At 50.3% G+C, this 11,491-nt stretch overlaps 1 protein-coding gene across 1 annotated transcript in view; it reads left to right on the top strand.

The window, feature by feature from the left end:
- LOC116892159 (transient receptor potential cation channel subfamily M member 4) overlaps positions 1 to 10,373 on the top strand; it is a 30,463-nt gene extending 20,090 nt beyond the window's left edge. The window contains exons 17-26 of the mRNA XM_032893655.1: positions 2,900 to 3,322; positions 4,388 to 4,520; positions 4,830 to 5,004; positions 5,126 to 5,303; positions 8,161 to 8,339; positions 8,541 to 8,663; positions 8,737 to 8,810; positions 8,901 to 9,006; positions 9,578 to 9,761; positions 10,049 to 10,373. Of these exons, the coding sequence (XP_032749546.1) occupies positions 2,900 to 3,322; positions 4,388 to 4,520; positions 4,830 to 5,004; positions 5,126 to 5,303; positions 8,161 to 8,339; positions 8,541 to 8,663; positions 8,737 to 8,810; positions 8,901 to 9,006; positions 9,578 to 9,633 (1,447 nt within the window). The 3' untranslated portion in view covers positions 9,634 to 9,761; positions 10,049 to 10,373. The remainder of the gene's footprint in view (positions 1 to 2,899; positions 3,323 to 4,387; positions 4,521 to 4,829; positions 5,005 to 5,125; positions 5,304 to 8,160; positions 8,340 to 8,540; positions 8,664 to 8,736; positions 8,811 to 8,900; positions 9,007 to 9,577; positions 9,762 to 10,048) is intronic.
- The last annotated feature ends 1,118 nt before the right edge of the window (positions 10,374 to 11,491 follow it).

The raw sequence follows: 11,491 nt of genomic DNA on the forward strand, positions 1-11,491 counted from the left end.
ATGGAAATCGACTAAGGGAGACGTCAAACCCTGGCCTCTCACCTGCCCAGGGTTTTTAGTCTGGTTAATAAAATAACTTAGAAATGGACTCAGAAGGAAGCGTGGAACACTTTTATTAGATGCTGAGAGAAAAGCAACAGAGCAGAAGACCGTGAAAAGGAGGAGAGGAAGCCGCTCCCATTGCGGCGGAGGTTAGCAAGCAGTAGCTTGCTGGAGAGAAGGGATGGGTAGCCTGGAGCTCCAAGGAAATCAAACCCAGGCTTTGGGAAGTATCCAAAACAAACAAACAAAGATATAGAAAAGGGAAGCAAAGATTATGTTTTTCTGAGCTTGGAGTCAGAAGATCTCGTAGGTTGTGTGTGGAGGATTACAATTGCCATCTCCAGGGAACCAAAAGTAAACTGTATCGTATTGTATCATTTAGGAGATAATTAATCTTTCCCGCTCCTTCAAATGACTCAGACTCCCTGGGGCAGAGGAAGACTCTAGGACTAGTGACTGGCAGGCTCTGCTGGATTAACCCCTTAGATACTTTCAAAGATTTTATTTTTAACTATGTGTGGATGTGTGGATTTGTGTGTTGTGGGCTATGTGCATGCGTTTGCCCTCTGAGACCAGGACTGTTAATTGTCACACCACACACACACACACACACACACACACACACACACACACACACACACACACACACACACACACCATGACAAACCAACCAACCAACCCCCACAGCCGCCACTTCAAACGGACTAAGAGGCGGCTTATTCCTGAGTCAGATATGAATGACCTAAGCCGGGAAACATGGAGCTAAGTTAGCTCTAGGTTTCAACATGGAAACAGTTTCATAGTAACAGGACAAAGAAAGTTATAAATCACAGCCTTTAAAAATACAGCAGTAGAAATACTAAGTGTGCAGAGAGGGCAGACAGAAGGATCAAGTGTAGGGCCTTAGCCTTGGGCTCAGGTCCTATCTTACAGCACTCTTAGGTGTCTATTGTCAGAGTACAGAGTTTTGTGAAGTTAACACATGACGAAATTTGTATCTGTTTATCAAGGTGTTAGATCTGAGACTGAGCTAGACAAGGAGTTAAAGACAGCCCAAAAGGAATTAGACTATCTGATAGTAACATCCAGGCACGGCACAGTCTCTGAAGTCTTTATCAGTCAATTGGCCTCTGCAGACAGTGACTTTCTAGGAATTCCCAGTGACAAGAGTCAAACCCCGTTCTCCGGAAGAACAGCCAGTGCTCGGAACTACTGAACCAGTTCTTCAGCCCTGTACATTTTTCTTTTCTAAATCAGATTTTATTTTGTTATTTGTACATATTTTTTTGTTTTTGAGGGTGGGCCTGCCACCTGTAAGGGTGTGGAATCCAGAGGACAGACAGATAACTTGTAGAAGCCAGTTCTCTCCTTCCACCTTGGGGATTAAGGTCATGTGACAGACACTTGTATTTGCTAAGTCTCTTCCTTGGTCATAAGAGGAGGCAACAATGCTATGGGATGTATGGCGTGGTTTAGAATGTCCTGTCTCCACACAAGGCCAGATGTAGTGTTGGGAGCACAAGGGACCTTGCACCCACAAATCATAGGGAAACCAGGAGGAATGTTATACACACAGGGGCTTCTTCTCAGTGGAGGAGAGAAAATTCTTGTTTTCCTGCTCAGATGTCTGGGAATGGATTTTGTTAACAACCTGCTGACCTTTCTGCCGACCTCACCCAAATCCCAGACTCTCTTCCTAGACCATTGCCCATTCTTTGGGGAGATGTCACATGCACTTCACCACACTACATTCTAGGCCTTTTAGCTATAGAATCTATCTTCCTGGTCATATGTATTTTATAAAAACATTTCTACGCAGTCACACAGTAAGCTTTAAGCTTTATTATTCACCTGGAATTGAACTGAGGAACTAATCGTAGCTTGGAAACCTTTTCCCAGATGTACTATGCTTTAAATATCCTGACAGTGGACCTGACATCAGACTCTTGGAAGAAGCAATCAATCCACACTGACATTTCATTCTCCTCAGTTCGAGGGTCCCCCTCAGTACAGCTCAGATTCTAGTCTTGGCCAGGAGGAAGTAGATGGACCTCAAGTTCCCCTCCTCCCCGCTTGCCTCTGAGGCTCCTGAAACATACTGTGTGCTTCTGGTCTTTTTTTTTTTTTTTTTTTTAAGATTTATTTATTTTATATATATATGAGCACACTGTCACTGTCTTCAGACACACCAGAAGAGGGCATCAGATCTCATTACAGATGGTTGTGAGCCACCATGTGGTTGCTGGGATTTGAACTCAGGACCTCTGGAAGAGCAGTCAGTGCTCTTAACCTCTGAGCCATCTCTCCAGCCCCTCTGGTCAGTTTTAAAGACAAATATTGTGCTCAGTGGTTTGTTGTTGTGTGGCTTGTTTTTGTTTGTTCGTTTTACATAATGTTTCTCTGTATATGTTCTTGGATGGCTTGGAGCTGACTAGGTAGACCATACTGGCTCACAGAGATCCTCCTGCCTGTGCTGCCATTAAAGTTACTTGACAGCGGGGGTGGTGGGCTGGGTTGATGGGGGGGCTTGTACTCAGTTTTGGTTTTGTTTTTTGTTTTCTTTGATGTTTTTGTTCCTTCACAAAGCTCAGGCTAGCATCAAACACATGGCAATCCTCCTGCCTCAGTCTCCCAAGTGTAATGAACCCTCATTCCATGTTTTATGTTCCTTCTTCCCACACTCTATATATCAGGCTGGTCTGGAACTCGAGACAATACTCCTGCCCCAATCTCAAATGTGCTGGGATTGACTGTGTCTTCCGGTCCCCAGAGTCCGAAGCGATACAATATGGAGGTTAGAATGCAAGGTGGGCAGCCAGTCCAGGCTCTGTGGTCCCTGAGGCTCGCTGTCTTACAGGCCTACGGAGCCCTCAGCAAAGGTGGCCCTTGAGAGGCGGCGGCGGCGGCGGCCAGGACATGCCCTCTGCTGTGGCGGGTGTTCCAAGCGCTGGTCGTACTTTTGGGGCGCCCCAGTGACTGCCTTCCTGGGTAACGTGGTCAGTTACCTGCTGTTCCTGCTGCTGTTTGCACACGTGTTGCTGGTGGATTTCCAGCCTACAAAGCCGGGCGTCTTCGAGCTGCTGCTGTACTTCTGGGCCTTCACGCTGCTATGTGAGGAGCTGCGCCAGGGCCTGGGCGGTGGCTGGGGTACCCTGGCCAACGGGGGACCTGGTCCTGGCAAAGCTCCCCTGCGCCATCGTCTGCACCTCTACCTCTTGGATACTTGGAACCAGTGCGACTTGCTAGCACTCACCTGCTTCCTGCTGGGCGTTGGCTGCAGGTAAGTGAGCAGCCCTTGCTGTGAGTAAGGGACTGGCAGAGCCGCTGCCCAGAATCCCCCAGTGAGACACTGTGGCTGTGTCTCAGTGGTGGAGTGCCCTGGGGAGGGGGGGGTGGACAGTCACCTACCTCCCCCTTTCCTGGAGCGTTCCTCAGCTGACATACCAAGAAGTAGGTTTTCTCCAGTCCACGTGAGTTTGAAACAGAGTAACCTGGTATGAATAATTTATCCAAACAGAAAGGAGAGAAGTGGGCTTAGCAAACTAATATTTCTGCGTGTCCCAGGCTTTATTTAGTGTAATGTATCGTCTGAGAAGACAGGGCCACAGCCCGGCCCAGCCAAGTACAGGAAAGCCGTTGTCCAGGGTACATTTGATACATTTTATTAAGCACCCTTTCCAAGGGCTGACAAAGCATTGCATCTTCGGAGGAAGTAATATCCTCACCCCGGGTCTTGTCATCCTTTAAGCCAGTGCCCTCCAGAGGAACACTTAGGTTTTTTTCTATTTCTAATTTTTGTTGTTGCAAAAATAAATTTACATCCTTGGTGTAAAGTGAGTGGGTCACAGGGCAGGTGGATCGGTTACATCCGTAGATTTCCGTCTAAATAGCTCGCCCCATTGCCTGCCTGTCTGGCAGCAGTAGCTGTGAGCGCCCCCATGAGGACATGCTAGGCACTACCTGGTGCTCTGTAACCTGAAGCTGTCAATCAAATCAGACTTACCACCTTTGTCAGTTTGCAGTCTACAAATGTTTTCATTTATTCACGTCTGACCACTCCATATTTTAGGGTCTCTCTCCCCTTTTCTGGGGGGACAGGGTCTCACTCTGTAGCCCAGGCAGGCCTGTCTGGAATTCCCAGAGATCCTTCCTCCCTGGCCTCCTCAGCACTTGGATGACAGGCGTGTGGCACGGCAAATTCCAAACGGGATTCTTAGAAGTCCATCCACCCACACTGAGACCAGAGAAAGCTGGTCAGAGGGGCCCTGCTCCTGCCCTGTGAGGCCCCCACTTCGTCTCAGGAGACACCCCGATCTGAGCTGTGCCGTCTCTCCCCACTCCTCAGGCTGACTCCTGGCCTGTTTGACTTGGGACGCACAGTCCTCTGCCTTGACTTCATGATCTTCACACTGCGCCTGCTGCACATCTTCACGGTGAACAAGCAGCTGGGGCCCAAGATTGTCATCGTGAGCAAGATGGTGAGTCTGGCGTGCAGGGGTGGAGGCAGGGATGCAGGGCAGAACCTAGAGTGGCAACGGAGGGGATGGGGGTGGAGTCTGAACGGGAGGGAGGGCCTTGCCTTTCCGTGACTGGATGTAGACCTGAGGATAGAATTGGGGGTGGGGGTGAGGCTTCTGAGGTGGGCAGGGCAGGACAGGAAGGGACAGGCCTTTGAGGATGCTGTGTCTAAGGTAAGGAGAGGTCTGGGGTAGGGGTTGCTCTGGGAAGGGGTGGAGCCAGGGAGGAAAGGACGTGGTCGTTTCACCCACATCTTCCTCTGCTTCCAGATGAAGGATGTATTCTTTTTCCTCTTCTTCCTCTGCGTGTGGCTTGTAGCTTATGGGGTGGCCACAGAGGGGATCCTGAGGCCCCAGGACCGCAGTCTACCGAGTATCCTGCGCAGGGTCTTCTACCGTCCGTATCTGCAGATCTTCGGACAAATTCCCCAGGAGGAAATGGATGGTAGGAGAGGGCTCTCCAGCCGAGTCTAGGTCTCTCTCAGTGGTCTCTGACTGTGTCTCTGTCTCCCATCTCCTCCCCTCTCCCTGCACCCCTCTGCTCACATCCGCTGTTCCCTTTGCAGTGGCCCTCATGAGTCCCAGTAACTGCTCTGCCGAGCGGGGCTTCTGGGCTCACCCGGAGGGGCCCGTCGCAGGCGCCTGTGTGTCCCAGTATGCCAACTGGCTGGTGGTGTTGCTCCTCATCGTCTTCTTGCTGGTGGCCAATATCCTGCTGCTCAATCTGCTCATCGCCATGTTCAGGTGTGCCTGACCTTGCCATCTGGGGCTTCTCCCAGACCTGAGCCTGCTCAGTAGGCGCCATGTCCTGACTTTCAGCCAGTGCGGGACCGTCCTGTGCCTGACTTGGACGTTGAGACTTTGTTGCTACTGTTTTGGCCTCACTGAGGCACGGTAGCCTAGGCTGACCTTGGAATGTAGCGTAACCTTGCCTCTGCCTCCTAGCAGGAGGATCACATGCGTGGGCCTCCAGGGCGCTAAATGCTTCTTCTTTTGATGAAGTCCACTTTAGTGACCTGTTTTGTTGTCTGCAGTTTGTTTTATGTATGTGTGTGAATGTTTTGCATGCATGTACCATATGCGTGTGCAGTGCTGGCAGGGGTCAGAAGAAGGGCATTGGAGCCTGTGGAACTGGAGTTACAGGCGATTGTGAGCCGCCAAGTAGGTACTGGGAACTGAGCCTGGATCCTTTGCAAGAGCAGCCAGTGCTCTTAACCTGAGCGGAGCCATCTCTCCAGTCCTGTTTTTTGTTGCTTATACTCTTGTTTTTGTCCTATGTAACGTGATTTATTTTGTATGTCTGGTCCTTCAAAGGATCCCCAGTTGCCGGTTAACTGGTTCTTTAAGAATTGTAGCTGAGCCGAGCCTTTAATCCTAGCACTTGGGAGGCAGAGGTGGGCAGATCTCTGAGTTCCAGTTCAGCCTGGTCTATAGAGTGAGTTCCAGGACAAACAGGGGTATACAGAGAAACACTGTCTAGAAAAAAAGAATTCTTGGCTGTTAGAATTGCCTGGTGCCATGGCCTCCAGTGTTGATTGCCTCTTGGATTTCTGGGAAAGGGAGAGGATATAAAAAGGCCAGCTGAGGCTGAGAAAGGGACCGGGATTGGGCTAGCAAAGTGAGAAGAGAAGACAGTTGGAGGGAAGTGAGCTGAGCAGAGAGCCTGGAACGGTTGATTTAGTCTGGAGCTGCTGGTATTGGGAAATCTGGGAGAAGGGTCTGTTTAAACACACTCTTGAGAAACTGAGGGGAGAAACGTTTGAAGGGGCTGGAGGGGCTGGGCTGGAACCTGGGAGGAGGGCTGGCAGGGAGTTAGGAGAACTGGTTATTATCTGTAAGAAAAGGAAACATTAAGAGAAAAAATTAAAACACACACATACATACACACACTCACACACTCAGACACACATTCACACACACACACACACACACACACACACACACACACACACACACATTTTACAGTCCCAGACAGAGGGTCAGTAAAGTCCAGAGTCTGAGACTTACTTCCAGGCTTTTTAAGAGTTGGTTTTAGTTTTAGCTTTTTTTTTTTTTTTTTCCTTTTTTTCTTTTTTTTTTTTTTTTTTTTTTCTTTTTTTCGAGCTGGGACCAACCCAGGGCCTTGCGCCTGCTAAGCAAGCTGCCACCACTGAGCTAAATCCCCAAGTCCCTGGGTTTTAGCTTTATCTGTAGATCATTGGCCCATTTGAGTTAATTTGGTTTGCAGTGAGAGCTTAGGCCCTACTAGTCTTTGTGTCCGTTCAGGAGAGTTCATTAAAAACACTGGGGCTTAAAGTCCTTGTTTGAAAACCAGCTGAGCTCAGGCGGTGTGGTGGACAAGCTTGTTGTCCCAGCACTTGAAGGTCAAGGTAGAAGGGTCAGAAGCCTGGGCTACATGAAACCCTAAGTCAAACAGGGAGAGGGGCTCAGTGGTTAAGACCACACTGCTTTCATAGAGGACGGGAGTTAATTCCCAGCACCTGATGGAAGCCGAGAGTGCCTGTAATCCTAGTTCCAGGAGATCTGACATCCTCTTCCGGCCTCTGTGGGTAATGTGCATAGGCATACATGCAGGCAAAAAAATAGCTATACATGTAAAAAAAATAAATGAACCTTTGTAAAAAAAAAAAAAAAAAAGCCAGGTAATGGTGGCTCATGCCTTTCATCCTAGCACTAGGGAGGCAGCAGCTAGTAAATCTCTGAGTTCAAGGCCAGTCTGGTCTACAGAGTGAGTTTTAGGATAGCCAGGGCTACACAGAGAAACCTGTCTCAAAAAACAAACAACAAACGACAACAACATCAAGTACCCATTGTTATAATTTTGAAAACATCAAAGCCAAGATGGCGGGGTAAAGTGCGGTGGGGTGGGCATGGCTCAGTCAGTAACGCATTTGTCTTGCAAGTACAAGGACCTGAGCCTGATGCCCAGAATCCAGGCACGTTTTTCATCCATTGTTGAATTATTGTAATCCCAGTGCTGGGAAGACAGCGACTGGAGGATCTCTGAGGGGTACTGGTCTATTCTAACCAGTGAGCCAGCGAGAGACCATGCTTCCAAGGTGGGCAGCATCCTGAGGAGCTCAGCAAGGTTATCCTTCAGGCTCATGTGCACACACACATGCATCTGTACATACACAAACGCGTGCACAGACAAGCATTAAATAAACAAGCAATTTGCTGGAGAGATGGCTCTCGGCAGCTGAGAGCCGCTTGTCGCCGATCATGAGAGGACCAGAGACTCTAGAACCCACATAGCAGGACTCACTAATTGATGGAGGTCCGTTCAGGAAAACTTGCATAAAACTTTGATTTCTATCGGGTGTATGAGTGTTTGCCAGTATGTCTGCATGTCTGTCTGTCTGCATGTCTGTCTGTCTGTATGTACACCACATGAGGATAGTGCTGGCAGAGACCAGAAGGCTGCACTGGATCTTTTGGAATGGGAGTTTCCATATGAGTGCTGAGAATCAATGTGGGTCCTTCTGGGGTGCCATGCTCTTGACTGCAGAGCTGTCTCTGACTACTTTATCTCAACTCCTAATCCAATCCTATGACCAAGGTCCTTTATTGGCTTCCAGTGACTTGACCTTTGGCCCCACAGCTACATCTTCAACAAAGTGCATGGCAACAGCGACCTCTACTGGAAGGCGAAGGCTACAGCCCATCCGGGAATTCCATTCGCGCCTGCCCTGGCCCCACCCCTCATCATCATCTCTCACCTGCGTCTCTCTTCAAGGGCATGGTGCAGGTGTCAGGATTCAAACTTGCCCGCCTCCCCCAGTCTTCGAGCACCCGTGAGAATGGAGCTTGGTCTGCAAGGAGCGAGACGGGGTGGAGGCGAGGGGGAAAGAAGGGCAGGTGGTGGGGGGGGTCAGGGTCTGTACCCATCTGGAGATGGAGCATGAGGAATTTGATGGCTTTGGGGAGGGGACAAGTTCTCAAGTTCGCCTGCTCTTTGATTCCTGGGACTTGGCCCTGCAGGTGTCTGTCTCTCTAAGGAAGCAGAGAGGACGCTGCTGACTTGGGAGTCTGTGCACAAAGAGAACTTCCTATTGGGCAAGTCAGATAAGCGAGACAGTGGAGCGCCTGAAACTGGCCCCAGAAGTGAGGCGGGACCTGGGGACAGGATCTGCAGGTGGGATGTTGTGACTTCAGCTGGGAGAATGCCTCTTTTTAGGGGTGGACACTGCGCTGAAGCAGCTGGGACAGATCAGAGAGTATGATCGGCGTCTGAGGGGGCTGGAGAGAGAGGTGAGGATTTGGACATGGCGAGGTGTGGGCTGGCAGGGCTGGGACTACCTGGTTCCCTGCTCCTGCCTTGACTTACCCCTGCCTTCCCAGGTCCAACACTGTTCTCGAGTCCTGACGTGGATGGCTGAGGCCCTTAGCCACTCTGCCTTACTGCCTCCAGGGGGGCCACCCCCTCCAAGCCCCACTGGGTCCAAAGGTCAGTGTGGTCCTGGGCTTCTGCAAGACATCGTCCCAACCCCCGTGCGCCTTCCCATTGTTCTTGGGGGGTCCTTTGCTTGGTCTGCTTGAAGGGATGTGCGTAGCTGGGGTGGAAGGTGCACGTGAGGCCAGGGTTGATGTCTGCCGCCTTCCCCCTCTCTGTCTCTCCCTCCCACCTTTAATTTTTTTTTTTTTTTTGGTTCTTTTTTTTCGGAGCTGGGACCCTCCCAGGGCCCTTCCTAGGCAAGCGCCCACCACTGAGCTAAACCCAACCCCCACCTTAATCTTTGAAACGGGTTTTATCCCTGGGCCCGGGGGTCCTCCAGTTGGCCTGGGAGCTCTGGGAAATCCATCTGTATCTGCCCGGCTCCCCTGGCATTTGAAGTGGGTCCCATGCTCACCCTAGGGTGCCAGTGCACCTTCCCCCATTTTTTTGTTAACATAGGTGCCACTCCCTCACCCCCCTTTAACATAAGTGCTGTGTACTTTTCTAGTTTCTAGTTTCATATCTCTTGCTAGTCCCACAAGCAACTTAGGGGGTGAAGGATTTATTTGACTTATGCTCCTAGGTTACAGTCCGTCAGTGAGGGAAGCAGGGCGAGAACTTGGACGTTCTCACCTATAACCAGAAAGCTCGCAGCTAAAGAAATGCACCAGAAGCCACAGAACAACGCTGTCCGCTGGACCACAGCGCCTTCCACTCAGCCAGCTTCAGCATCCAGTTCGAGACTCCTCACCCGAGGAGATAGCATTGTCCGTAGTGGGCTGGGCCTTCCCTACATCCACGGGCAATCAAGATAACCCCCCCCCAGACATGCCCACAGGTCAATTTGATCTAAACAGCTGAGGCTCTTCCCCCTGAGAGACTGTAGGCTGCAGCAGGTTGACAGTGTTAGCCAGAGCAGAATCTGAGCTCAGGCCTCATGCTGCTTTCATGATAGGGCACCTTGCCCACTGAATGCCCCCCAGTGCTGCACCTTGTGTGTCACTCCCTCATCTCCCGGTACTCACCCACCTTCTGTCCTCTCTGTCTCTTCCAGACTGAGTGTCCCTGGTGGACATCTAGGTGTTTGCATCCTGAGAGGGTTCATTCCGAGAGCTGCGCCCAGTCTGCCTCAAGCTACACAACTGGTGGCCTTGTCCTCACCATAGACCCCATGTTCAGGGTTTGCTGTCTCGACAGAGGGATTGCCTTCCAGGAGCAGCCTCACCTTGGGCAGATCAAGCTCTGAGCTGGCAATGTTGGCCCCTTTGTGGGCCCAGCCACAAGCAGAGGAGGCCAGAGGGTCCTGGGGTGCAGGAACCACAGACCCTATGCACAGCTTCCCCACAATGGGGAAATAAAGCCATTTGATGAGAATTACAGCAGAGGCTTGACTCATGTGGAACAGGCTGGGAAAGAAAGTTGGGAGTCTGACCTTCTTCCCACCACTTGCAGCTGCCGAACTTAGACCCAGAGCCTCCCTGCAGGTAGACCTCTGTCTGGGTGGCTTTCCCGCAGGACAGGGCCGCCTGAGCCCTGCTGCTCCCGCTTTCCTGTGGGAATCTAACAGGGTGGTAATAAGAGAGCGATCCTGAGAGAGGGTGGGCGCTGTCATTTGCTCCGACAACATGCAAACAGATGATGCAGATTTGAGTAGGTAAATCGCGTGTGTCTTTAAAAAAGTCTAATTAAGTGGGAAATTGCAGGCCACGCTCACACGGGGGTGTCGGCAAATCCCATCGTTGTACACCGCAATTTAACTAAATAACCCATAACAAACTAAGCGGTAATGACAAGGCTGAACTGACAACGATTATTAGTTAAATAGCGAGAAAGCCCAACAGCCGACACATCCAAAATCAAAAACCAAAACATCTCCAATTGGAGGGTTCCAGCCTTGCCTGCCTCTGGGTATGGGTGTCGTGCTGAACAGGTCAAATGCACAACCACTGGATTCTCTCCCTCCTGGAAAGGCTGGAAATCCTTCCACCAACCCAAATAGTCATGGTGGTGGCAATAAGGGGGCTAGTGCTAGTGTCCACTGACACATGTCCCTTTCTGTGCGGCTTGTGTTGTTGACTGGTTTTAAGATTTACTGACTTTCCTGGCATGTATCAAGGAAGGGCAGGTCCATTTTCCTTTGGTGCTAGGGAATTGAGATTTTTAAAAATTCCACTTTTATTGTGTGTGTGTGTGTGTGTGTGTGTGTGTGTGTGTGTGTGTGTGTGTGTGTGTTCCTGTATGTAGGATACATTGATGCTACAATGTATAGATAAGATCAGAGTGATGTTGGGGCAGTTTTTCCTCCCACCACCTGTGTCCCAGAGATCAAACTCAGGTTAAGCAAGAGTACATTCCAGCACTAGTGTGTATATGTCCCTTCACTGGGGGATTTCAAACAGGGAGCTCCTCTACCACTGGGCTCCTCCCTCATCTCTCTCTGGACTTCTAGGAAGTTACTCTAACTATATCCCCAGACCCTGTTGAGCCTTTTTTATCT

Source organism: Rattus rattus, chromosome 2 (genome assembly GCF_011064425.1).
Source record: "Rattus rattus isolate New Zealand chromosome 2, Rrattus_CSIRO_v1, whole genome shotgun sequence".
Lineage (NCBI taxonomy): Eukaryota > Metazoa > Chordata > Mammalia > Rodentia > Muridae > Rattus > Rattus rattus.